The 27,950-nt window shown below is 41.6% G+C and overlaps 4 protein-coding genes across 4 annotated transcripts; 1 reads left to right on the top strand and 3 right to left on the bottom strand.

Moving 5' to 3' along the window:
* Positions 1 to 290: 290 nt before the first annotated feature.
* LOC120417294 (protein aubergine-like) lies at positions 291 to 3,382 on the bottom strand. Its single transcript, XM_039579245.2, has 3 exons — positions 3,236 to 3,382; positions 2,992 to 3,127; positions 291 to 2,931 (listed from the first exon to the last, which is right to left on the bottom strand). The coding sequence occupies exons 2-3, from the start codon at positions 3,121 to 3,123 to the stop codon at positions 412 to 414; spliced, it is 2,652 nt and encodes an 883-aa protein (XP_039435179.1). The 5' UTR covers positions 3,124 to 3,127; positions 3,236 to 3,382; the 3' UTR covers positions 291 to 411.
* Positions 3,383 to 7,960: 4,578 nt separating this feature from the next.
* LOC120417284 (protein brunelleschi) lies at positions 7,961 to 12,895 on the bottom strand. Its single transcript, XM_039579235.2, has 4 exons — positions 12,100 to 12,895; positions 8,672 to 12,028; positions 8,392 to 8,599; positions 7,961 to 8,328 (listed from the first exon to the last, which is right to left on the bottom strand). Exons 1-4 carry the CDS (start codon positions 12,290 to 12,292, stop codon positions 8,085 to 8,087), a joined length of 4,002 nt encoding a protein of 1,333 aa, XP_039435169.1. The 5' UTR covers positions 12,293 to 12,895; the 3' UTR covers positions 7,961 to 8,084.
* Positions 12,896 to 15,650: 2,755 nt separating this feature from the next.
* Positions 15,651 to 16,888, top strand: LOC120417312 (tRNA-splicing endonuclease subunit Sen2). Its single transcript, XM_039579275.2, has 2 exons — positions 15,651 to 16,443; positions 16,502 to 16,888. The coding sequence occupies exons 1-2, from the start codon at positions 15,777 to 15,779 to the stop codon at positions 16,792 to 16,794; spliced, it is 960 nt and encodes a 319-aa protein (XP_039435209.1). The 5' UTR covers positions 15,651 to 15,776; the 3' UTR covers positions 16,795 to 16,888.
* LOC120417313 (COX assembly mitochondrial protein homolog) lies at positions 16,824 to 17,463 on the bottom strand. The gene is made up of 2 exons (XM_039579276.2): positions 17,272 to 17,463; positions 16,824 to 17,200 (listed from the first exon to the last, which is right to left on the bottom strand). The coding sequence occupies exons 1-2, from the start codon at positions 17,348 to 17,350 to the stop codon at positions 16,881 to 16,883; spliced, it is 399 nt and encodes a 132-aa protein (XP_039435210.1). The 5' UTR covers positions 17,351 to 17,463; the 3' UTR covers positions 16,824 to 16,880.
* Positions 17,464 to 27,950: the final 10,487 nt, after the last annotated feature.

Below are 27,950 nucleotides of genomic sequence, written 5' to 3'. Positions count from 1 at the left end.
GTCTGAAATCTGGCGCACTTTCTTAAATATGTTTTTGGCCCGCTACTTCCCCGCGGTGCTTGGGTGATTTTCCTCTCAAAATAGGTACTTGAAATTCCCGTCCGTGAGTGGGAAGCGCTCTGTTTGCGTACCGCAAATTCCCGCGCGTAAGACGCTTCTGTGATTTTCCCCTCTCCTTGGGAAAGTCGTTTCATTTCGCTTCTCGAAATTTTGGATTGCTACCACGTATAGAGTTGGCCGTTAACTTAAATGGTTGTTGGGATATGTTTGTATATGAAAATAAACTCAAGTGTACGAAAATCAAAACAAATGCTTCTCGTTTTATTTCAAATTGGCGTCGAGAAAAAAAATAAAAAAAAATCTACTGATTCAGTCAGTAATTAACAATAATAGTCAATGTCCTTTCTCCTCCTAAAGGAAATACAACTTCTTCTCCAGCAGATTGCTCGGCGACTGGTGCAGAAACTGGCCCACGAGGAAGGCCAACTTGTGCGCGTACTGGCAAACCGCCGGGACGCGCGTCGTTCCGGACCAGTTGTAGTACAGATGGCACTGCTTGTACGACAGCATCTGCAGGTGGTCAATCTTGAGATTGGACGTGTCGTAGATGACGTTGTAGGCGGTCGGCGAGACGGTGCCCTGCCGGACGGACTGCGACACGAGGTAAAAGTCGGTTCGCTCCGGCAGCGTCACGATATCGTCCACGACGGTTCCCGGCTTGGGGTTGTTGCGCCGCTCGAAGAAGCGCGTGTTGATGCGCTTGCTTACGATGAAGTAGGTGAACAGCACGTCCTGATCGTTGCCGAACTTTTTGTACACCTCGCCCAGCTTCTCCACGATCGACTTGACCTCGTGCTCGTACACGTAGTGCAGCTGGCCCTCGCCGACTCCGTCCCGATAGAAGATGATCCGCTTGGGCAGTTCGCCGTACTCCTTCCGGTACTCGTCCAGCGCCTTCACCGTGTTCAACGGCAAGTAGTTGGAGATCTCCTCGCCGTGCGTGTGCTGACTGACCGTCGAGAAGTACTTGGGAACGCCCTTGTTTTCGTAATCGAACGTGGCCACCATCGCTCCGAACGACTTGGACTTGTCCTTGGTGTCGTGGCACACGTCAAAGCCCACGGTCATGAGCCCGGACAGTGGAATCTTGACCTTCCACGGGACTCCGCCCAGCTTGCAGTTCATCTGGATGACGACCTTCGTGGCCACACTCATCAGCGTGCGCACGTTGCCACCCTTCGGCGTGATCGTCCGCTGGACCATGACCTGAGTCGGAATGGCCCGATCGACGCAGCACTTTTTCTTGATCGCCGTGTACCGATCGGCTTTGTTGTTCGACACGACGCACATGATCATCTGCGGGTCCCGGTTCACCACGTTGTCCAGCGTTCGCACGTACGTCGCCGGATTATCGTCCGGAATGGCCACCATCTCTGGCTGGTCGATTTCGAACCGCATTCCACGTGCTGCCTGAATCAAACAGCCGAGGAAATCGCTGGCCTCGCGATTCGCCCGATTCGGCACGATCAGGTACCAGCGGTTCAGCCGAACCGTCGAAAACATCGGATTGTTCCGGAAGTGAATCGACCAGTCGGCCTGCTCACCCGAGGGGAACCCGCCGGCCGAAGGTGAGAAGAAAATCAGCTCTTGCGGCAGCATCCGCCCAGGCAACTCCACCAAACGACGGTCCAACTCCATCTGCCAGATCTTGAACACATCCGCACTCTCCGGGCAGGTTTGCAGCCGATTGTTGAACGTGTTGAGTCGCTCAATGCGCCGATCCGGATTCAACCGCGTATGATCGGACATCGCCTTCATCATACGGAAGTCCGACCGCATCTGATCGGTCAATCCCGTCACGCGGCACAGTTCCGGCACGAGGGCCATCAGTTCACAGCCGCCGGCACGCAGATCTCGCTTCTTCGCGCGGGACAGCAACATCGGCTGCTGAGCGTCCCGGATGCGGATGTTGTACCGCTGCTGGTAGTACTCCACGAAGGACGTCTTGCCGTTCTTGGTCTCGAACGTGCTCTGCGGGTTCGTGTCGAACGAAACGTCGTTGATGGTGTAGGTTTTGTTGTTGTAGTCGGTCAGGACGACCACGCCGAGTACGGCCCGCTTGAACGAGTCCATGTAGTTCCGATCGTGGCGCTGGCACTCGCGCAGAATGTCGTAACAGGTCTGCATCCGCATCGTCTTGTGCGCGATTTCACAGCACACGAGAATGTCCTGCTCGTGCTGCCGGATGCTGGTCACGTACCCTGGCCACAGCTCAATCTGGTACTCCCGGATGGCGATCTTGGCCGCCGCGTCAAACAAATTACGACCGACCAGCTGCAGGTTCAGTCCTCCCATGGCACGACGCAAGATCAAGTTCAGCACCTGAATGCCCGTCTCGTTGGTCATGTCGACCGTTCCGGTGTGGACAATCTTGATCTGGTAAACGTCGCCGGTGCGTTCGTGCTTGGACGTGAGCGTGAGTTGTTCACTGCGCAGCTTGTTGACCATAAACAGCTGGGTACCATCAAACAGGAACCCCCCAAACGTCTTCTTGTGTTCCTTGATCAGACCCTGCATCAACCGGGCACTCGCACATTGCGGAGCAAAATCCACCCGGTACTGGTGCAACGTCCACTCGATGTGACGAAGCAACTTGAAATAGTTGCTGGTCAGCTGCAACGGTTGGCCCATCGTTCCCTGCTTTGACGGAGCGTCCAGCGCACGCGTCCGAAGAGTGTCCCCGATGGTTCGACGGCCACGCATGGCACCACGCGATCCGGCACCGGCGGCCGAAGAAGACGGAGCACTGCTCCCGTTGCCGTTGTCCCCATTACCGTTGCCAGTGCTCGAACTCGCACCCCGACCAGCGGAGTGCTCTCGGTGAACCATGGCACGTCCCTCACCGGCACCTGGTCCCCACGATGGACGAGGCTGTGGAATCACCGGGGTTACAATTACAATTCAACAAGCAAGAATTCAAGACAAACTCACCCCCTGGCCGGAAACCGGCACTCCGCTTCCACGAACCGGCGCTTGACCGCGCCCCTCGTGACCTTCGTGGGACAGGTTCACGGCCGTGTAGCCACGAGCACGGGCTCGTCCTTGAGCTTGACGGTCGGACATGGTTCTGCAAGAACACAAACAAAAATGGCAACGTCGCATGAAAATATCCGGATTGAAATTTTCCGAAGAAAATCGAGATTTTCATTTAAAAAAAAAAATCGAGAAAACTTACCACAGTGACAACACGGTGCAGGAAAATGATAAATCCAGTCGAAATTCGTGATATTTTCACGAAAAAAAGTCAAACCTGGCTGCGGCGACACGAACCGCACTGTCCAAAGAGCTGCGAAACAATGACGAAAATTATGTTAGAAAGAGAAGAGGGCGCCAAACAAAGAAGAAAAAACTGTAACGAAAAATCCGTTAGTGCGAAGGATAGGAACTCATGAGTTCCTTTGAGGTTATACCACAGTTGATCGATCCAGGGGTGTACCTGTACCACGTACACAACGGATTTTGCTTATTTTTTTTTATCGAGAAAGTTAAAGCTCAATATTTTCAGTTAAACTTTCTGTGAAGCTCGAGGTGAAGCTTCTGTAAAGTTTACTATGACAGCTGTGAAAGTCTAAATTTATGTTACCGGCTCACATCTCTCTTTTCAATTTCTCGATGAGAGCTATCGAGAAATTAAAAGTGCAACATAGAGTTAAACTTTCTGTCAAGCTTCTGTAAAGTTTACCATGACAGTTGCGAAAGTTTAACTCCATGTTACCGGCTCACATCTCTCTTTTTAATTTCTCGATAGAGTTAAAATTGGGTCCTAAAATCTAACTTAAATTTGTGTTATTATTTATTGTTAAAAACGATTAACCTTATTTTTTTTGAGCACAATATTGCACACTTTGCACCAAATTCTCTACCCTTGCAAATAATATCTGCACACCAAATATTTGCACACTGTAAATCCTACCCCTTCTCCCTCCCTCTCGCCTAGAGTGGCGCGTGTCTCGACTGAGCTTTGTTGCTTTCGACCACTTTAGAACAGTTTCAAACAAGGGTTTGTGTCTTGGATAGTTTTTTCTGCTGTAGTTTGAGGTGTGCACTTTGTTGGAGAGCTTTCCACAAATTGCACGATTGTCTAAAAATCTCTGAAATCCGCAATAACTCTTTAGAGAACTCCAATTGGTACGATCACAAAAAGTTTAAAGTCGTCGATTCAAAATTAATTTATAGATACATTTTGAAAAAAACTATTGACTTGATTTTTTTGTTTCATAAAAATACAAAAAAAAGTGATCAGAAATGGTTTTCAGTTGTGATTTTTTTTAACCGTTGAATATTAAAAATTTACCCTCCCTGCAAAGGCTTATGAACTCTGGAGTTTGTTTTTAAAAAGGTCCAATGAACAAAATTTTCAGTTTTTGCTTTTTGGGTGTTTTTTAATACCCAAGGTGGTTTTAAAAGCACCCAAAAAGCAAAATCTGGAAATTTGGTTTATTGGACCTTTTCAAAAAAAAAAACTCCAGAACTGATCTCAGTCGATAGGTTTTCCCATATCTCTGAATAGGAAATGTAATATCCTAGAACAGAATTGAGTAATTCTCGCTGAAAGTGGACCACTATTTACACAAGGTGCTCAAAAATCAAAAGCAATGTACTTTTCCAATGGCCCCCACCAAGTTATGAATGAAACCATGTTTGGTTGGTTAAATTTGTCCTCACCTCGGCGCCACAAAGCTAAAACATTTTTTTAAATTGGTAATTTTTTGACTTAGACGCGTCTACAAAATTGCTCATAACTTTGCAAAACTTCAACGAACCCTTAATGTTTAGGGGTGTTTTGGAAAGGAAATGAGCAGAGCTTTCGAATGAACTTGTCAGAAAAATACCGTTCCATACATTTTTTAGCCACAAAACACCAATGTATTTTTAAAAGTCATTTTTGAAGGCCGGCGCCCCGCTTTATCGAAGAACTGACAAATCCATTCGAAAGCTGAGACGATTTCACATAAAGGACCAATAAATCTAAGGTGTATGTTCCTCCTATCTTTTTTAATCTGATTTTGATTCTGCGAGCGCAGCGCTCCGTTCGCATTTCGGGTGCCCAAAATGTTGCAATTTGCTTGCCTCATTTTAATGTTTTGTCAAAAAATATAGGTGGTCACTTTTTAAATGATAGTTTATTGTCCAAGGATCAAAATGCACTTTCGATAATTGACCAATATTTATGTTTTTGGGTTCTTCCAGGCAATTTAATGTCGAAAAATTGTTTTTTTTTGTAAAATTCTCACTTACAATTGGGTGGACTTTTTTTCAGTAGAACTAATGAATGTAGCATGTAGGAAATTTCACCACGAACATTTTTCTCTAAAAGAAAACGTAATTTCGATACTCCAGTGCCAAGATATTTTAGTTTTAGTGAGAAAAAAAGTGCCAATTTTACAAATTTATCGGAATTAACAAGCACGGCCTATTATTTACATGCGGTATATGTTTTGGAGGCCAGAGTATGGTTTCTCATAGTTATTTTGGTCGCTGAATTCGGATCTGGAATCAAATTTCAGATAAACAGTGAACGGTGATATTTTAGCCACGCTCAAATATTATTTGCGTGTATTCCCCATAGCCACTTAGGGATCGGCAACCGAAGCCGCTAACCACCGCGCCACGACGCCTTTAAAACAATCAGAAGTTGAAAAAAACCTTCTCCATAAAAAAAATCCGTGAGTAAAATATCAATTAAAGGTGAGCGAAAGATGACATATGACCGAATTCACTAGCGATTGGCTCCAAATTTAACTGTTTATCTGAAATTTGATTCCAGATCCGATTTCAGCGACCAAAATAACTATGAGAAACCATACTCTGGCCTCCAAAACATATGCCGCATGTAAATAATAGGCCGTGCTTGTTAATTCCGATAAATTTGTAAAATTGGCACTTTTTTTCGCACTAAAACTCAAATATCTTGGCACTGGAGTATCGAAATTACGTTTTCTTTCAGATAAAAATGTTTGTGTTGAAATTTCCTACATGCTACATTCATTAGTTCTACTGAAAAAAAGTCCACCCAATTGTAGGTGAGCATTTTACAAAAAAAAATTAAAAATTAAACAATTTTTTGACATTGAATTGCCTGGAAGAACCCAAAAATATAAATATTGGTCAATTATCGAAAGTGCATTTTGATCCTTGGACAATAAACTATCATTTAAAAAGTGACCACCTATATTTTGTGACAAAACCTTAAAATGAGGCAAGCAAATTGCAACATTTTGGGCACCCGAAATGCGAACGGAGCGCTGCGCTCGCAGAATCAAAATCAGATTAAAAAAGATAGGAGGAACATACACCTTAGATTTATTGGTCCTTTATGTGAAATCGTCTCAGCTTTCGAATGGATTTGTCAGTTCTTCGATAAAGCGGGGCGCCGGCCTTCAAAAATGACTTTTAAAAATACATTGGTGTTTTGTGGCTAAAAAATGTATGGAACGGTATTTTTCTGACAAGTTCATTCGAAAGCTCTGCTCATTTCCTTTCCAAAACACCCCTAAACATTAAGGGTTCGTTGAAGTTTTGCAAAGTTATGAGCAATTTTGTAGACGCGTCTAAGTCAAAAAATTACCAATTTAAAAAAATGTTTTAGCTTTGTGGCGCCGAGGTGAGGACAAATTTAACCAACCAAACATGGTTTCATTCATAACTTGGTGGGGGCCATTGGAAAAGTACATTGCTTTTGATTTTTGAGCACCTTGTGTAAATAGTGGTCCACTTTCAGCGAGAATTACTCAATTGCTAAATTCAAATTACATTCGCAATTACAAATAACAATCGCATTACACAGAGCTCACACTCTCAGTGGGGAATATTTTCCCCAGATTTGCTCAACTGTCACCCAGTGTGCGCGAATTCAGCCCTGCGTCACTGTCAGCGACGGCGCTGCCAACGTGATAGCGCGAAAGGACACAACGGACGAAAACGGCGCAAGCACAAGAGCGCGTTCAAACGAACGAACGGAGAGGGGCAGAGACAGAATTTTCACTCCGTTTCGAGACGCGAACGAGACACAGCGTTCAGTGTAAATAAAGATCAGAAATTTAAGAGTTAGAGTAATAGGGAAAAACGAATCCCTTTGTGTTTCTATCACCGGAACCCAAAAATACAGTCCAATTTCACCAGAGGTCTTAACCTTTCGGAAGTCGCGTGTTTTGGCGTTTCTTACAAATGCCGTAACAAAGTGTGTACAAAGTACCTACATGTTTTTTTTTTGTATAAACTTTTCTTTCAATTAAATGATTACTCAACTTGCATCGCAATTAATCTTTATTCGATAATAAATAACATACATTTTTCCATTGTAACAAAAATCCTAGTGCTCTTCTTATTTCCCCCATTCTGAACGTTTAAACTCTTTTACTGTACTTTTGTTGGCTTCTCATCAGTATTGTTTTGCTTGTGTGTGTTTGCTTAGCTTCAATAATATATTGTTTTTGTCTTCTATTTATTACACAAGTTGTTTTACACCGTACATATATAACTAACAATTGTATTAATGCTTTAGTCCGTTCCGTCTTCACCGTAATCGTTGGTTGATAACCCAAAAAATAATAATTCATAAAAACGTAAATAACAACTGAACAAAATAGAACATAAAGAGTAAATGTCGATCCGTACGTAGATTTGATGCACTTTTTAGCCGTGGTTCATTATAGAGTAATAGGTTGTTTTTTTAACAAGAGTAAAAGTAAAAGCTATACTTTTTTGCGTGTTTTTTATACTTATACAATCTCGTCTCAGACAAGTCTTAATTTCATGCTTTTTATATTGCTCTGCTGTTCAATAGTTGTTCTGTTCACCTTTTTTCTCTATCCAATTTACTTATAAATTAAATGAAAAAATCTACCCACAATAAAGAGAGAGAGCAAGAACAATGCTCCATCTTCATCATGCACATGCAATAGTTGAGAGTTTGTGGTTTATAATCTGCCTGCTTCTTCTTGTTTTTTTTTTTATAGGAAAGCTATAAAGCGTTTTCTTTTGTAATTTAGTTGTCTCATGCTATCCATTGGTTTACAATTTTCTTACTGATCGATCACGGTAATCTCCACCGGCGGAATGAATCGCCACACGTGCGACGACGAGGACGAGGACGCCGCCGACGAGGAGCTGACCACCACGGCCGAATCGACCGAGGCTGCCGTCGTGGCCGTCGTCGAGCTCAGCGACCGACACTGAATGTCCGCCTTGAAGCGGCCCGGCGTGAAGAATATCACCGAACACTCGTGGAATGCCTTCTCGTCCTTGTTCAGGGCCGGAATCAGGATGCTGCAAGAGGAAGGCATTGTTTGAAATTGAAAGTGGCGGGGGTTGTTGTCTCTCTGAACTCACTGATTCGGTCCGGTCATGGTGACGCGCGTCTCCAGCCGGTAGTTGTGGTGCCCGTTCTGAAAGTCCTGGTAGAACTGCACCGAGAGCTGCACCTGGTGCAGTACGGACGCGGACAGGTTGCAGATGCCGACGCTGAGCGTGATGAACTGGCCGGTGACGCACGTCACCTCCGACTGGGGCGCCACCTGCTGTTTGTCGATTTTGACCTCTGGGAAAGGAGAAACGAGCGGATTTGAATGTAGGACATTGGGGAAGGTGTCAAATGATGATTGGATCTTACCCCACTGCAGTGGCGGCACCGTGACCAGGTCCAGCATCGTCGGCGAAAGGGTAATGCCCCGCAGGGAAGCCACCCCGCTGCAGTCCAAACCCGGCAGTGCCCACTTGAGGTTGACGTTCTCGGAGATGTGTTCGGAGCAGACGCGCTCGGTAAGATCGGCGGCGTCTCCGCTGTTGCTGGGCACTCCGACGCCGCTGAGGATGCTCGGATAGCCGTCGGCACCGATGCTGTTTAGCGACTGCTGCTGTTGTTCCATCGCTGCGAGGATGCGCTCCAGCGGACATCGGTCAACCGGAACGGGCACTCGGCAGCTTTCCTTCGCCTCGATGAGGATCGTCTTGTTGGAGGTGTAGTTGAGGGACATTTCCTGGGCAGTCTGGTTGACCACGTCCAGCACCAGGTAGAACTGGGAGGGAATTTCCGCGGATAGGACGTCCCAGTTTGTGATTTGCGCACTTGGGAGGAGTTCCACGTTGAACGAGATGGCACACTGCCGGCAGAAGCCCTCCTGGAGACCTTCACCTCCCGAGTATCGGAACCGTAGTTGCGCCTCCAGCTGTCGTGGCATGTGTCCGGTAGCGATTCCGACGCTCAACGTGGCCAGCGACGAATGTCCCGAGTGCGACGAACGGAAACTCGACGTTAGCGGGTCGTTACGGCGGTGCGTCCCGGTCGGAGAGCTGATTCGGCTTGGGATGCTCTGGTTGCTGACGGTGATGGCACCGCCGCCGTGGGACACGGTCAGACTCTGCGGTCCGGCACTGTTTGTTCCGTCGTGGTGTGACGAGTGGACGTACGGTTGGGAGGAGGTGATCGCGCCGAGAAAGTCCGCCTCGCCGTAGATGATCAGCTTGAAGTCGATCGACTCGTTCGGTTTGATCGGGAGTTGGGAGGTGATTTCGTCTGTGGCGAGTTGAAAGATGCGGTTCTGCAGGGTGCTGTCCATGTTGGAGTGGAACGTGGCGTCGATGTACTCGATCAGGATGTTGCTGGTGTTGGTCAGCGTGACGACGCACTCGCCGGACTCTCCGTTGTAGAGCGTAATGCTGGCGGAGGTGGTCACGCAGTCTGCGTTCGGCATTCCACTGAAGGTGGCCGTCTGAGGCAGGCTGGTCTTAAGCTCTAGCTTTGGAAGCGCAGGAATCACATTGACCTGGTAGTGATTGGGCAGGTTGCGTCGCTTGCGGTGCAGCATCTGCTTCAGCCGGCAGTTGGACTTGATGCCGAGGGTGTGCGTGCTGTAGCCTTGGATGTCCAGGTCGCCCTTTTCGATGGGAGTTCCGTGCAGGGACACCGTCGTGACGACATTCGGCTGTAGCATTACGGTTTGGGGGAACGCCTCAAAGACCACGCCCGTCGTCAGCAGCCGGATGTCCGTGACCTGGAGCTCAAACGGCAACGGGTTGGTCAGCTTCACGTTGACCTCGCACACGTCGTGCTGAACCCAGTTGAAGGTGATCTTGCTGTCGTCTTTTGGAGTGCGTCGATCAACCGAGTTGAAATGAATCGGCGTGAAGAGAAACGGACCGCTGTCCACCTTCAATACGGCAATCTTCGCAGGTCGCATGTGCGATGGCAAGTCCTTAACGAGCAGCTGACTGCAGAGCGGCAGGTCGGTTAGATTGGCCGGTGGAATTACGGTTCCGTTCTCCAGCACTAGCGGAACCGGTGCGCCCTCGCATTGGGAGGCAAGATTTTGCAGCTGCAGCGCCATCTCCTTCTGGTCGTGACTGTTGAGTTGGGCCCACATGGTCTGCAGCAAGAAGGTCATGTGTCGCGTGGCCAGTGCCGGTTGGCCGAGTCTCCGGGCGGTTCCCACCAGCTGCTGGAGCAGGTCAATCTGCAGCACTGGCCAGCCGGTGTTGTTTTCCAGCACTTCTTGCGGTTCCAGCGATAGCTTGTGGCCGGAGAAACTCTCCAGCATCAACCGATAGCTTTGGCCCCAATCCGGATTTGTGTTGCTGACGGCGACGTGACGCCACGCGGCCAACCTCTGGCAGAAGGCGGCTTTCCGGTTGTAACCGATCTTCTGGTACAAATCCGTCAGCACCTCGAACCGCCGCACCCGCTGCTGCTCGCTCATGTTCAGGTTGATGTAGAGTACATTCTGCAGAAACATGGCCACGTCCAGGTTCTTGCCCTGCTCGATGCATATCCGTGCCGCCTTGAGGGCCGCCTCCGTCTCGATGATCCCGGCGTTCCGATACTTGCTGTAGTTGATGATGGCCTCGCGGTACCGCGCCGGAATGTCCTCGGGCTGGAGGATGTTGGGCGGAAACTTTTGCGCCGTCGATGCCGACTTGTTGACCAGCGTTCCCGAATCTGTGAGCGAGGAGGAGCTTCCACTGGCGGTGCTTCCTCCGGAACCGGAACTGAACGTCGAGCTGATTGAGGACGCCGAGGAGTTTGACGATGCCGACGTTTTGTCCGGGATGGAGGCCGTCTCCGAGGTGAGGTTGATGACCATGTCGGCTTTCTTCGGTCGAACCACTGGCGAGCCGGAATCGCCGTTGTAGGCGTTGCTGTTGTTGTTGTTGTTGCTATTGGCCAGCAGTTGGTTCCGGGCCTGGTTGAACTTTTGGGGCGACGAAGCGGACGTGTTTTCCTGTAGACTAGAGTTGCGCTGAATCGACATGGTGTAGCGAAAGTTGGGATAGAGCAGGATGGCGGACGCGGCACAGAGGCCCTCGAAGGCCGCTCCCAGCCACAGGGAATCGCTTATGGCACGTAAGGTCTCACTCGCCGAGTGAAAGAGATTCAACGACTCGGCTACGAGGCCGGCCTGCAGCGTAAGATCGCCCAGGTGTTTGGTCATGCGACCGACGCAGCGCTTCTTGTTGTTCCGGCTTTCCAGGTCCAGCCCGACGAAATCTTTCTTTTCAAACGGTGCCAACAGCAGCGGCACCTTGTCCACCTTCTCCCGGGTCTTTTCCATCCGCTTCAGCTCCAGGATGTAGTACAGTGAGGTGATAAACTCTGAAATCTTGGTCTCCAGGTTCGTGCAAGGGTCGTTCTCCGGGTAGAAGAACGCCCGACTCTTGAAATTTGACGGCGTCTGGAAGCATCCCTCTATGCTGCCCTTCTCTCCGACCTCCGCCGTTCCCTGCATCTTGTGCAGTTCGTCGCTGCTCGGCCCAAACAGCAGACAGCGCGAATCAAACAGCGTGTTCGTGTACTTGACCTTAAGGGACTCGTGCACCCGGCACAACTCGTTCAGCTCGTTCTGATTGTCAAACTTGCCCACCGTAATCAGGCCGAGCAACCTCCGGTGGGTCTGAAAGTCACCCCAGTCATTGTTCTCCACCGGATGGTCCCGAATGTAGCGCACCCAAATGTCCCGCGTCACGCCCGATGAATCTGTAACGAGGACAACAAACATTAAAAATCTCCTCACTCCTCCTCCCATCCCAATCCCCATCCAAACCAACCCGGAATCTTGACGTTGTTGACGCGCTGGATCCGCTCAAACACCCGCTGCAGCGACCGCGGCTTCAGCGGACCGATCCCACGAACCAGTATCAGCAAGCACCCGTGGTGGTAGTGGTACTGCTCGTAATCCGGGTGCGTCATTATCGGGTCTCCTGGATTTTGCGACAACATGTTCGACAATGACGATCTCATTTAATCTTCATTTATCGATGCCACTTTCGTTTTGCAATTTTTATTTTCCTCGCTTGCGTGTCCCTTTTTATCCCTAATCACTTGGCCCTGGTCCCCCGCGGGAGGACCTAATCGTTCCGACGGCGACCACAAACCAGATTTTCCATCTCGTGAGCAGCAACTCTTTCACTTTGACACATCATCTTTTTCTACGCCTGCTGCGGTTGCTGCTCGCTGGCTGTTGGTGATTGTCTCCTCTTTGGAGCTGCTTTCTTTCTTTCTTTGCTTCCTTCTTGTGATGTGTAGTTTCGCGGACACTTGCCGAAGAGTCGCGCGGGAGGGGAAAGTATCCACCCAGCTGAGGGGGAGGAATTTCGGATGAGATAAAAGGGAGCGGAGGAGAAGGGGCGGTTGATCAAAACAAAGTTGCGGAGGATGATTTTGGACTTTTGAGGGCACGAAACTTGATTAGCGCTGCGTTTCTTGATGTTCGCCGCGATGGCACCGGATTACTTTATCGGTTTACGATTAGAATGGGGCCGCGAAAATGCACTGAATCGAGGAATTTTTAATTAAAACTATCGCGACGACGACGAACTGCAGCTGGACTGGACCTGACGATGACAGTTGATTTTTCATGCGTTACACCCTTACCAAAAATCATGATTTTTTGAGTTCCAAATCCCACTTTTCATACGAATTTTTCAGTTCAACCCATATAACCATTTTTATGGTTGTAGTACTTGAACTCAAAAAATCGTATGAAAAGTGGGATTTGGAACTCAAAAAATCATGATTTTTGGTAAGGGTGTACGCAAACAGAGGAAAACAAAATTCGCAGGCGTTATCTTTTTACTTAGAATGGGGTTGGTCGAAACGGTCGAATTTGTTTAGAAGAAAATCGAAGTTATTTGTTTGTGTTCAACACTGAGAATCAACATTACACACTGTTCAGTCCATTTTTACACACTTGTATGAGATTTTTCAGTTCAAGTATGATTAAACACTTTCGCCATTTTTCGATAGACCAACTATGGTCCCCAGGGAACGAGCTGTCTAGTAGGATACTTTCCACGATACTTTCTATCAAGAAGGGTTGCGAATTTAATTTTAAATTCGATTTTTAAATCAATTAAAAAAAATTAACTTCACGGCCATTTTTAACAGAAATGGTCCTGTTTGACAGCTGGTTCAAAGGGTCATCCGTTGAAAAAAAAACTGTCTTGTCCGAGGTCTTGTCATTTTTTTGCGTTAAATTGATAAAAAGTGATCAGAAGTTGTTTTTAATCGTGTTTTTTTACCGTTGTAAATCAAAATTTGCAATGGACTTTGGACCCTATAAGCATAAATTCAATATTTCATTTAACACAATGGGCACTGAATACCAAGTTCATAAACACAAACTCAAAATTATTATTTATTTAAAAAAAATCAAAAAATCAAATTCAAAATAAGTTGAAAACTTCTCAAATTTATAAAAAGTTGAGCTCTTTTTAATTTTCCTAAATTTTTGTTTTTTCAACCTTTCTTAAGTTTGAATTAAAACCACAGACAAACAGACGTGAAACTCTTTTCTATTCCATCGCCAACGAAAACGGTCAATTCAAATTCAAACAAGCAAAAAACATGGATGCCATAGTACCGCAACGAGACACGATCAAGAATGATGTCGCCACCGTACACTTTGACGTTTCTTGAATTGATTGGTTGTGTGTGTGAGCGCGGGATATTTCTGTTTATGCCGCTTGATTGCTGTTGCAGCAGAACAAAAAGCACGAGGTTTTGTGAAAATCAAAGGAAAAATTGCATAAGAACATCGTTTTGATCAAATTTGATTCAAATTTGCTATGAAATGATACAGGAGTTTTTGATAAACTAAAAGAACTGTTATTTTGGGAGATTTTTGAATCCACGTTGTTGTTTTTTGCATCATCAACTGCGAAAGCAAAATATTCCTATTGAGATTCTCGTTAATTTCGCCACTCCGTTTAAAATAAACACAAAAGTTTTCTTTCCTAGCTCCTCCTTGTTCACTTTAGCCAAGGCCTTTTGACCTGCCTTTGTCACCCTGTACAAATGATGGTTCATGTCTGTTCCGGACCACGAAGTGGAATCTGCTGCGGAACGCCGTACGAAAGAGGATACCACAATGCAATGTTTCTGGTGCAGCAACTGTTTAATTTGCATTCTTTGACGCCATCGCGTGGAACTTTGGCAGCATTTTTCCCGATAATTTGTCTGATTCAAAAAAAACTTACCCTCGAACATAACAATGTTTCATTACATAAACAACATACAAACGTCATTTTTCTTTTGTACACGCTTAATCGGATAAGGGGAAGAGGGTACACTCTTATAGTGGTTTATTGAAACGATGAGGTTTCCGCAACAGGACTGCAGATCGCGCTAGTGTGCAGCCCAATTTTGAATTTTCTTGTGGGGACGATGGATTTTTTGAAAAAATCAACTAAGATTCACGTCTGTTTGTCTGTGTTAAAACTATGAAAAATATTTGCAACGGCCTAATTAATATTTTTAAATTAGTTCCAATGAACAGGTATTCAATATTTTCAATTTTCTTTTTATTTTTAAAAATTTCAATTTCTCAAATTTTATTTTTTTAAGAAGCAAATATTTGGTGTGCAGACATTATTTGCACAGTCAGAGAATTTGGTGCGATATTTGCAACTTTTTTTTTCTCAGAATCTCTTTTATTTAAAAAATTGCATGACTCCAAAAATACTCCAAAGTAAATTGATTTTCTGTAATCTAAGAGGTGTCAAAATTGGTGGCACTTGTGGCTTTTATTAGTTAAGAAGAGAGAGTTTTCAAATTTTTTAAACCATTGTATTTTATAATTCTGAATTTTAAATTTTAAATTTTTCAAGAATTTGAGAGTTAGGAAAACTTTCAAACCTATGTTTTTTAAAATTCTGAATTTTTAAATTTTTATTATTATGTTTTTAATTGTCATGTTTTGAATTTGGCGAGGTAAGAAAACAAATTTGATTGCCGTTAATATGTTGGAAAATTCATTGAAAACCCCTGACTAAGGGGTCGCGGCCGCGGCCGCGTGTTACACTCAAACTCCGATGGTTTGACACCAACGAACGGGGTAACTTTTTAGTTTGACACCCTTTTTACACGGAGTTCACACACGCTACCAAACGTTTGTTTTGATAGTGTGCGTGAGCGCAGTGTAAAAAGTGACAGTTCGTCACTTTTTAGTTTGACTTTGGCCAACCAACGGGGTACAAACTAAAAAAGTTTCAAACGAAAAAGTGACCAACTACCGGCAATAATTGTTTTTTCGCCTTATTTTCTGTTTATTTGAATCGAACTTTCGACCTTTGCTACCGTCACCCCCGTAACGCTCTCATTTTTCAAAACAACAACAAAATCCAACACGCGCGCAGATTTTCAAAACAGCAACGGGACTTGCAAGCGGCGGATTTTCTCCCTGGGAATGTTCAATTACTACCGATCCCGTTCGTAATCCGCAACAATGAACCACGCGCTCCGTCCCGTCCCAAAGCCGAAAAAGTTCACCCCGCCGGTTCTCACGAACGTCGACCCGTTACCCACCGGACCAGTCGCGATCGGATTGTTTACCGGGCTTTCCGTCGAGGTGTGCGATCCGGCCGCGATGGCACACCTCTCGCTGGACGGAGGATTCGGCCAGGGCACGTCGTCGCGTTCGTTTCCCAAGGTGGTTGCGCGAACCGGTCGAAATGTGGGAAGGGTGAGGAGGAATCCTTCGGGAGTGGTTCACCGGAGGCAGGTCGAGAGGCGCCGGGAATGGGCGGGGAAGTTTGGTTCCGTTGAGGGGAGTGGGGAGACGGTGTGGGTTATGGAGGAAGATGAGGAAAAGTTGGTTGAGGTGGGGGCGGTTTCGGTGGAGGAGTTGAAGAGGAATGCGTTGAAGGTTGAGGAAGATCCGTTTATGATCCGGGAGAATTTGAGCTTGTCGTTGGAGGAAGCAATGTTCCTGGTGAGGGAGCTTGATGTTCTAAAAGTGCAATCCTTTGATGGGTCTGTGTTTACGGAGAAGAATCTGGTTGAAAAGTTTGCTGCAATCAAAAAGGATTTCATTCCTTCGTATGCTGCATTTATGTATTTAAAATCAAGAAATTGGATCATCCGGAGTGGACTCAAATTTGGCGGGGACTTTCGTAAGTATGAAATCAAGCGATGCACGGATTTTACCATTAACTTTTTGATTATTTTCAGTTCTCTACCAGAAAGGACCACAATTCTTTCATGCTTCCTACATCGTGCTTATTCAAACGTATCAGAGTGGGAAGATTCTAACAACATCCGGTCGTAATCTGGAGAACTACGACTTCCAGTGCTTCAACCGTATTGCAGAAACCACCGCCAAAGATCTACTCATCCTGGAAGTTCACTATCCGGAAGGACTAGATCCCGCAGATCCTCACGAGTGCCTTCGCCGCTTGAATGAGTTCCGAGTTGGCGAAGTGTTCCCGAAGCACCACAACTACGTGGCCACCCGGACCGGCTAACAGGTACATAACTCCTAAACAACCCAAAATTCCGTTAAAAAAAGCTGTGAAAACAATATTTATTGCAATAATAAGAACAATCTTCATTACTGAGGCGCCTGCGCAAAATTCATGTTCCGAAACTTCTTGGGAATCCCGGTCCGTCTAAACTCCGCTCGTTCCTCCAGATAAATCTCGGTGCACTCCGCCCGAAACTGCTCATTCTTGTACCACCGCAGCGAACAATCCTTCAGCGCTTCGTTCTCCTGCTGGCACTTGACCGCCATAAACAGGCCGGAATCCTTGCAGCAAGCCTCGAACTGCTGCACCTCCGGGATGCACTTTTCCGTCTTTGCTCGTTCGCGCATAATCTTCGGAATCAGCACCTCCCGTTCGACTTTCCGGAGACGCCGGTCGTTGGGATCACCTGCACAGTTACACATTCCGGTCTTACATAAGTGGGAAAAAGTAAACAATAATGCAATTTGCCGGACTCACCATGTCCGTGGGGGCCTCCCTGGTTCACTCCGATGGTGTTTTCCTGGATGACGGGCGAATCGCCGAAAGTCTGGGCCATATTGGTCGGGTGGTGCTAGGATGGTCCGGAAAACTTCGATTTCACAAGAGTTGGAAGGAATTTACACGCTCCGGGTGAAACGGAGGATCAAAACAAACGGGCGGAGAATGTTGCTTTTTCGAATTTGACAGGTTGTTTGGGTTTGCCATGACCATGAAAAACAAGGTTGAAATTGAGTCAAATAACGTGTAACGCATGCTCGCTATCCCTTAACAGTCTAATGAACATTTTTTTTAATGAACAAAAATTAATAATGTTGAAAATCCTCGTGAAAATAAAATAAAATTAAATTAATTTTTTTTTAAAATAATAATTTATTCTAGCTACCGGTTTAAGCGGTATATGCACTTCGGAAGGAACCGGTCAAGAAAAAATTCAAATGGGCAGCAGCGGCAGCTAAAGCAAGCCAGAGAGGGTGAAGAAAAGCCCCAAGAAATCGTTCTCTCTCCTTTGTTCTGCTATTCGTAAAGCTGTTTCTTGACCCCTTTCCTTCCGATCTGCATACTAGCCTTTAGACTCGACTGTTCGAAGTTCGATATTTTTTTTTAAATTTTCAATTCAATTGTGTTTTTATTAGAATTTAACTGTTCTGCTCTGGATGTTACATTTGCAATATTTTTTTTTTATTTCCGAACTTTTTACATCAAATTCGAACTCTGCGACCCCGTTTTTGTAAGTTTAATATGAGTATTTGATTGCCTTAAACATGAGCAAATACATGTTTCATCACCTTTATTTTGGCCGCATTATTTGATAAAAAATATTTTAAAACATTTTTAAGTAGTTAGTTAGTTACTAAAGTTCGGCAATCAAAACTAAGAAACCGATTTTTTTTCTTGATTTGATTATCCGAAGTGAATTCTGTTGGAAAACTTCGGATAATCGAATCTGGACTGTACTCGGAACTTTTGTGCATCAATCCCGAGAATTCCCGGGACAAAATTTACCGGGATTTTTCCAAAACCGGGTATTCCTGAATTCCGGGAATTTCCGAGGCTGAAAAAAAAAATTCAAATTTTGATCTGGAAATTCAGATTTAATTGTGGAAATACATGAGCAGTTGAATACTTAGTAATCGATAGAATATTGAAGCATTAAAATTTGTATTCGGCATATTAAGGAAAACTGATAAAATTTTATTTTGCAGATCCGTAAAATGCCTAGCGCTTTAAATATGTTCTATTGCATTTTATTTATTTTTAAAAGACTGGGAATTATATTTACGTATATTTACGATTTAAAGTTTGAAAAAAATATCATATAAAATTATTCTGCATCAAACACCGGCATCTGGATCAAAGCAGGGCAAGTGTTACGAATTCAGACAGCTATTTTAGCATTTTTTTGCTTAATTTTTTGATTGACACCGGCAGGGATGGAATAATAGCAAAAAAAATCAATTTCGCTTGCGAACTTTCTTCGCCCACGAAAGATAGAGGAGGCAAATCACGCAAAAGAAAATCGCCACCGAACTTCTCCAAGAAAATCAATCTGCTGGTGATTTTTTGTGAATTTTCTTGTCAGCACCACTTAAAAATATTCATTTCACTTTGTTTACACACATTGGCCATCTACAAAATGTGAAAGGTCATATTTTGACGTGTGACGTTACACTTGAAAGTGTAGTGGTGAAAAAGATGTCCCGATTTATTTATTTTATTTATCAGGCTATAGAGTTATCTAAGCCCACTCTCACGCACACTAGCACACCATTTGATTTGCTGGTCGGTACAAAATTTAACCTCACTTTTTTTCGTGTACGTACACGCACGTAGATAACTCTATAGTCCCGATTTTCCCCAACTTATCGCAAATTTTACATTGACTGGAATCATTTCCAGTAGTGGGTAGTGGGTCTCGTGGCGCAGGGGTAGCGGATTCGGCTGCCGATCCCGATGATGCTATGAGACGCGGGTTCGATTCCCGCCTTATCCACTGAGCTTCTATCGGATGGTGAAGTAAAACGTCGGTCCCGGTTTCTCCTGTCTCGTCAGAGGCGCTGGAGCAGAAATCCCACGTTAAAGGAAGGCCATGCCCCGGGGGGCGTAGTGCCAATAGGGGAAATTCTCGTATCTTTGGCAGGTTAAGCTCTCGCTCCTAACTCCATCCAATTTGCTGATTTTCACTATTTAAACAACTAATTTTTCAAAACTTTTGGTAGAAACTTGCTTGCTCACTTCTTATTAAGCTATTTATCACTCGATTTTAGTTGAAAACGCTTTTAATTAGCTTTAATTGCATGTCAAAGTTCTGACCTGCCAACATTAGAGGCACGCTGGAATTAGATGCTGTTCCCCTAGTTTCGTTTTCGGAATCATTTTATTTGTTGTTGCTTCGGGACCAGTTATAAACCACGTGGACACTTTAGGGGGAAGAGGGGGGGGGGGGGTTGGTGGTTGTATGGCGATTGTCCACGATCCATACAAAATTTTTTTTTGTATGAACAATTGTCTAAAGGGGGGGGGGGGGGGGGGTTACAAACTCCCCAAAATGTGTCCACGTGGTCTATGGATGGTCCCTTCTTGTTTTTATTAGACATTTTCAAAGAATTTGTTGATATACAAAAACATTTAAAAGAAATATATTTAAAAAATAGACACACATTGGATTAAAAATATTTAAAATCCAAAGGGGCGACATAAACTTTGAAAAATATTTGCAACGGCCTTGGTACATTTATTTGCTGACGACGTTCAAATTTACTATTGTGCCAAGAAAAATTCAAATAATCTTTTAATTTCGAATGAAATCAACCATGATCTGGCCAAAGTTCATCATTGGTCCGAAAATAATTTTCTTCCTATTAATCCAAGTAAAACAAAAGCTCTTCTTATATAAGCAATCTAAGAACTCCACCTTCCCCTCCTCCATTAGTTATGTCAGGAGAAAGAATAGAATTTTTTGAAAGCGCCAATAACCTTGGTATAATTTTTAACTCTAATCTGGACTGGAGCTCGCACATAAATGCACAAGTTGGAAAAGTGTATGGAACAAAAAAGCTTAATCTAATTACCAAAAATTTCGATATTGCCACGAAGCTTAAATTGTTTAAAACGCTAATCTATCCTCATTTTATCTATGGAGATTTCGTTTTTTTCTAACGCTTCTGTGGCTGCACTTGATAGACTATGAGTTGCCCTGAATGCATGTGTACGATATGTACATAATCTTTCAAGATATGATAGTGTTACAAACTACCAAAGTAATCTCTTAGGATGTCCGTTTTCCCAATTTATTAAATTTCGCTCTTCAGTTAAACTTTTCAGAATCATTCATAGCAAAAAACCCAACTATCTTTTTACCAAACTAGTTCCTTTTCGTATTTAATCAGAGAACGAATAATTTTATTATACCTAATCATCAGGGCCGTATCTAAGGGGGGTGTTATGGGTGTTCAACACCCCCCATGGAAAAAATGGCTTACACCCCTAACGCCCCAAAAAAAAACACGGCCCGAAGGGCCGCCATTTTTTTTGATCATCCACATCTAGACTCTAGATACGCCCTCATGAAAAATTATAGACATTAAAAAAAAGTGATGTAGATGGATGAAGCCTTCTACATAACTAACACTAAAAGAAAAACATCACTATCACTAGATACGCCATCATAAACATGTTTAAAAAGGACTTTGATCGCTAATTCCCATAGAAAAACTCAACTTTCACTAGATACGCCATCATAAAAATATTTAAAAAAAACTTTGATCGTTGAAGCCAATAAAAAAAACTCAACTCTTACTAAACACGCCCTCATAAAAATATTAAAAGAACGACATTGATCGTTGACGCCAAGAAAAAAAACTCAACTCTCTTTAAATACGCCCTCATAAAAATATTAAAAAAAAAACTTTGATCGTTGAAGCCAAGAAAATAACTCAACTCTTACTAAATACGCCCTCATAAAAATATTTATAAAACGACATTGATCGTTGACGCTAAGCAAAAAAATTCAACTCTCACTAAATACGCCCTCATTAAAATATTAAAAAAAACTTTGATCGCTGACGCCAAGAAAAAAAAAATCAGCTCTTTCTAAATACGCCCTCATAAAAATATTTAAAAGAAACTTTGATCGTTGAAGCCAATAAAAAAAAACTCAGCTCTCACTAAATACGCCCTCATAAAAATATTTAAAAAAAACTTTGATCGTTGAAGCCAATAAAAAAAACTCAACTCTTACTAAACACGCCCTCATAAAAATATTAAAAGAACGACATTGATCGTTGACGCCAAGTAAAAAAAACTCAACTCTCTTTAAATACGCCCTCATAAAAATATTTAAAAAAAAACTTTGATCGTTGAAGCCAAGAAAATAACTCAACTCTTACTAAATACGCCCTCATAAAAATATTTAAAAAACGACATTGATCGTTGACGCTAAGCAAAAAAATTCAACTCTCACTAAATACGCCCTCATAAAAATATTAAAAAAAACTTTGATCGCTGACGCCAAGAAAAAAAAATCAGCTCTTTCTAAATACGCCCTCATAAAAATATTTAAAAGAAACTTTGATCGTTGAAGCCAATAAAAAAAACTCAGCTCTCACTAAATACGCCCTCATAAAAATATTTAAAAAACGACATTGATCGCTGACGCCAAGAAAAAAAACTCAACTCTCACTAAAAACACCCTCATAAAAAATATTTAAAGAAAACTTTGATCGTTGAAGCCAAGAAAATAAGTCAACTCTCACTAAATACGCCCTCATAAAAATATTTAAAAAACGACATTGATCGTTGACGCCAAGAAAAAAAATTCAACTCTCACTAAATACGCCCTCATAAAAATATTTAAAAAAAACTTTGATCGCTGACGCCAAGAAAAAAAACTCAACTCTCACTAAATACGCCCTCATAAAAATATTAAAAAAAAACTTTGATCGTTGAAGCCAATAAAAAAACTCAACTCTTACTAAATACGCCCTCATAAAAATATTTAAAAAACGATATTGATCGCTGACGCCAAGAAAAAAAATTCAACTCTCACTAAATACGCCCTCATAAAAATATTTAAAAAACGACATTGATCGTTGACGCCAAGCAAAAAAATTCAACTCTCACTAAATACGCCCTCATAAAAATATTAAAAAAAACTTTGATCGCTGACGCCAAGAAAAAAAATCAGCTCTTTCTAAATACGCCCTCATAAAAATATTTAAAAGAAACTTTGATCGTTGAAGCCAATAAAAAAACTCAACTCTCACTAAATACGCCCTCATAAAAATATTTAAAAAATGACATTGATCGCTGACGCCAAGAAAAAAAACTCAACTCTCACTAAATACGCCCTCATAAAAATATTTTAAAAAAAACTTTGATCGTTGAAGCCAAGAAAATAACTCAACTCTCACTAAATACGCCCTCATAAAAATATTAAAAAAAAACTTTGATCGCTGACGCCAAGAAAAAAAATTCAGCTCTTACTAAATACGCCCTCATAAAAATATTTAAAAAACGATATTGATCGCTGACGCCAAGAAAAAAAATTCAACTCTCACTAAATACGCCCTCATAAAAATATTTAAAAAACGACATTGATCGTTGACGCCAAGCAAAAAAATTCAACTCTCACTAAATACGCCCTCATAAAAATATTTAAAAAAAACTTTGATCGCTGACGCCAAGAAAAAAAATCAGCTCTTTCTAAATACGCCCTCATAAAAATATTTAAAAGAAACTTTGATCGTTGAAGCCAATAAAAAAACTCAACTCTCACTAAATACGCCCTCATAAAAATATTTAAAAAATGACATTGATCGCTGACGCCAAGAAAAAAAACTCAACTCTCACTAAATACGCCCTCATAAAAATATTTAAAAAAAAACTTTGATCGTTGAAGCCAAGAAAATAACTCAACTCTCACTAAATACGCCCTCATAAAAATATTAAAAAAAAACTTTGATCGCTGACGCCAAGAAAAAAAATTCAGCTCTTACTAAATACGCCCTCATAAAAATATTTAAAAAAAAAACTTTGATCGTTGAAGCCAATAAAAAAACTCAACTCTTACTAAATAAGCCCTCATAAAAATATTTAAAAAACGATATTGATCGCTGACGCCAAGAAAAAAAACTCAACTCTCACTAAATACGCCCTCATAAAAATATTAAAAAAAAACTTTGATCGCTGACGCCAAGAAAAAACTCAGCTCTTACTAAATACGCCTTCATAAAAAACTTTGAACGCTGACGCCCAAATCAAAAATCAACTCTTAATAAACAAACCCTCATAGAATAATTTTGAAAAAACTATTATCGTTGACGCCCAGAGAATAACTAAACTCTAACTAGAAACACCCTTATCAAAAATTATTGAAAAAAAAACTTAGATAGTTAACGCCAAGAGAAAATTGCAATTCTCAATTCAAATTCAGCAAAATAGATTTCGAGTGGTGTGCCGCGTAAAATGCCCCTAAGCCTTTGTATGGGCAGCTTCGAAGTTTCTATGGAAACCTGTACGGACGAATCAATCAATTTATTTAAAAAAAAAAGCTAAAATGCTGGTAAATTAGGTTTGAGAACGTTCTATTGGTGTTCAAAATTAGGGGCATTTAGCCTCAACTGTAAACGAAAATCAACAAATTCGAAATCGAATTTTTCAAATTATGCTCAAATTTAGTGGGGCTATTGATCTATTAAAATACCGGCACCGCTCCAAAGTTTTGCGATTTTCGTCAATTTTCCAAAAAAACCTCTTTTTTTATTGAGCATGTCTTTGAAACAAAAATTAATAGAGCAAAACTCGACTGTTATTATTAAAAGAAGTTGGACGCTGAATTGCGTCCCGCCCATGTGGATCAATCGGACCGCGCACTGGACTCACAATCCAGAGGTTGCAGGTTCGAATCCCGCGGCGGGCGCTCTAAAATTCTAAGTGTAAATTTGGGAATCCGGCGCCGTCGCTCCGTGCCGTACTCAAACACTTAGGAGCCCAGGGCGGCGAAGTTCTTGTAGTTAAAAGGAAGACACCAGTGGTTGGTACTAGCAATGGTGGCCGACAGCTTCGTTGGACGCTGAATTGAATGATGTCAACAGATCTTCGATTGGTGCATTGAGCATTTTAAGCAATTGAAAACTTTTTCAAGCATTTTTTTCAACTTACATGTGATTTAATTTCAAATGATTTAGATGTTTTTTGGATTGATATGTAAATAAATCCATCGACTTTTAGCGACTTTTCTGAAGAATTATCATTTATAATTAAAACAATCTTCAAAATAAAAAGATGCATTAAACTCCTCGACGAAATATTTCAATAAACCTCAAAAAGTTTTGAGAATAAACCTCTTTTCATGGTGCCAAATATCACCTGCGATTTTTATTTTAACTTAGGCCGTTGTTTTTTGAAGTTTATGTCCCTCGACTCTGACAAAAGTCAAGGGGAGCAAAAAAATAAAAAAAGTTTAAAAAAATGAAATTACAGGCCACAGTTTTAACATGTTCAATACACCTGTCCAGTCGTTTTGCAATCATAAGTTTCCAAAATTTAATATTATTAAAAAAAATTGCGAGAAAAATGTTATAAATAACACTGATACAAATCTTGTAAGCATATCCGGTAACTCTATGTTTATGAATTCGTAAATTTGGATTTTTTTTCAAAATCGTCAAAATTTTTCTCGAACTCGATGTAAATGTAACTCGATGTTGTCTTCGGCAAACTTGTTCCTTAAAATACGAACAATAACCTTATGACGTTTTTGAAAAATAAAAAAATCCATAAAACGGTAATAACCAAATTGTGTTGATTTCCTCTAAAAATGGATTTTGTTTCGGGGGATCAATCTGTGAACACAGAAAAAAAATCAATTCCCGAAATCGTGAAAATTGTTCATGAATGTGAGAACCATGAAGAAATATATTCATGTTAGTAGTGTAAATGCACCAAACTCATGAATAAATTCCTCCGTGGTTCTAACATTCTTGAACAGAATTCACGATTAAGGGAATTGAATTTTGTCTGTGTACTACAGCTGAATAGAGTCATTTGTATTTATTTTTTTGTGCATCCCTCCCTGAAAAAAATGGGGGCAAAACAAATTATTGATGAAAAAATATTAACTTTTGGAATCATGTACAATAGATTGTAAATTATTTAGGATTTAATATCGTTAAGTTTTATAATTTCAATCATATAGAGCATTCAGAAATTTACAAAATAGGATTTAGGGATCGCAGAAATTAAAATATATAATGAGTTTATTGATGTTGTTTGCGCATGCAAAAGGTTCAGATTGTAGATTTGTATCAGTTCAGTTAGATCTAGTACTACAGAATAATTCTAAGCATCTTCAAATGAGTTCTTGGCATTGTTATAGAATTTCCCGCTAGAACTACCAGCTTTGGTCACAAGAATCTCCTCTAGAAGTGGCAATTGCTCCGCGAGACACAGTACAGAACAGATCAGACAGAACAGAACCGTCCTGTTCTGAAATACAGCTCAAGATGTAGAAAGATACAGTTTTCTCGTCTAATTACCGTCCAGTACAGTTCAATAAACCGACAGAAACCAAGAGTAATAAAGTTTTGATTACAAATAACTGTGCACTAGCTAACCCGCGAGCTTCAGTTCTGTCCAGATCCGATTATGCCACGAACCAAGCACCAGACGCTCTTATGTGCGTTAACAGATGTTTAGATTATTTTTTAACATTACTGTTACAATATATAAAGCAAATATCACGTTTTGGCAAAAAATGTTTGAATTTTAGTTTAAGGATTAAGGGATCGCAGAAATTAAAATATATAATGAGTTTATTGATGTTTAGATTATTTTTTAACATTACTGTTACAATATATAAAGCAAATATCACGTTTTGGCAAAAAATGTTTGAATTTTAGCCAAGGGACAAAAACTTTAAATTATTTTTTTACTAGCCATAACCAATTCCACCACAATTCATCATTTTGTATCAAAAATCAGCGCCCAAGGAAGGTTTGTCAACTGCGTTAACATATGGCACTGAAATAAACGCCTATGTTGACTGTATACGCCCTTCCTACCACACACATACACCCCTAACGCCCTATTGGGGAAAACACCCCCCATTGAAGAATCCTGGATACGGGCCTGCTAATCATTTCTCTGCTTATTATAATGGTTCAATGTTTGCAAGAGGCGTATCTACCTGGATTTCTCTACCTTCAAATTTAAAATCATGTAGAAATATTCCTTGCTTCAAGAGACAATTGCTAAACTTACTCAACGATTAGGATTACCAAAACGCATTCGAGATAAAATAGTAAATATAAATAGTATTAGTGCTAAGGTAACGAAGCTGTGAATTTATCATATTAAATCAAGATGTAATATTTTATAAGACTGTGTCTTACATTACATGAATAAACAAATAATAATAAGAATAATAATAATAATAGTATTGAGCAAATTATATGATTTTAAGCTAGAAAATATAGCAAATATAATAAAAACATGGATTTTATGACTGTTTTTAAAAAAATCTCGGGATTCCAAATAGTAGTTTATGCAACAAGTTGCAAAAAGAGGATTTTTTCAGCACGAGTCGTACATTTAACCAACGAGGTTCACCGAGTTGGATAAATACGAAGAGTGCTGAAAAAATCAAGTTTTGCTACGAGTTCCATACAACATTTTTTGCAATTCCAAAAAACAAACACTGAGTGAAATTTTATGCCAAATTTTCATGTATTTTGTCAATAAATCGTTTAAATCAAAAAAAATGTTAAAAAGTTCAACTTTTCGAAACAAGTGCTGAAAAGTTCAACTTTTCAGCACCCATTTGAGTGCTGAAAAGTAGAACTTTTCAGCATTTATTTTGAAAAGTGTTTCTATTCGATTCTGTTATTTTTGGTTCAGAAAAGTAGGCTATTTCGTCGTTCAAGAATGACAGGAAAAGTAAGTAGTTTCACAACGGAATTGCAAAATAGTAGTTTATGCAACAAGTTGCAAAAAGAGGATTTTTTCAGCACGAGTCGTACATTTAACCAACGAGGTTCACCGAGTTGGATAAATACGAAGAGTGCTGAAAAAATCAAGTTTTGCTACGAGTTCCATACAACATTTTTTGCAATTCCAAAAAACAAACACTGAGTGAAATTTTATGCCAAATTTTCATGTATTTTGTCAATAAATCGTTTAAATCAAAAAAAATGTTAAAAAGTTCAACTTTTCGAAACAAGTGCTGAAAAGTTCAACTTTTCAGCACCCATTTGAGTGCTGAAAAGTAGAACTTTTCAGCATTTATTTTGAAAAGTGTTTCTATTCGATTCTGTTATTTTTGGTTCAGAAAAGTAGGCTATTTCGTCGTTCAAGAATGACAGGAAAAGTAAGTAGTTTCACAACGGAATTGCAAAATAGTAGTTTATGCAACAAGTTGCAAAAAGAGGATTTTTTCAGCACGAGTCGTACATTTAACCAACGAGGTTCACCGAGTTGGATAAATACGAAGAGTGCTGAAAAAATCAAGTTTTGCTACGAGTTCCATACAACATTTTTTGCAATTCCAAAAAACAAACACTGAGTGAAATTTTATGCCAAATTTTCATGTATTTTGTCAATAAATCGTTTAAATCAAAAAAAATGTTAAAAAGTTCAACTTTTCGAAACAAGTGCTGAAA

The sequence above is a fragment of the Culex pipiens genome, chromosome 2 (genome assembly GCF_016801865.2).
Source record: "Culex pipiens pallens isolate TS chromosome 2, TS_CPP_V2, whole genome shotgun sequence".
Classification (NCBI taxonomy): Eukaryota; Metazoa; Arthropoda; class Insecta; order Diptera; family Culicidae; genus Culex; species Culex pipiens.
Note: the sequence above shows the minus strand (reverse complement) of the source record. Positions and strands in the feature narration are given on the sequence as shown.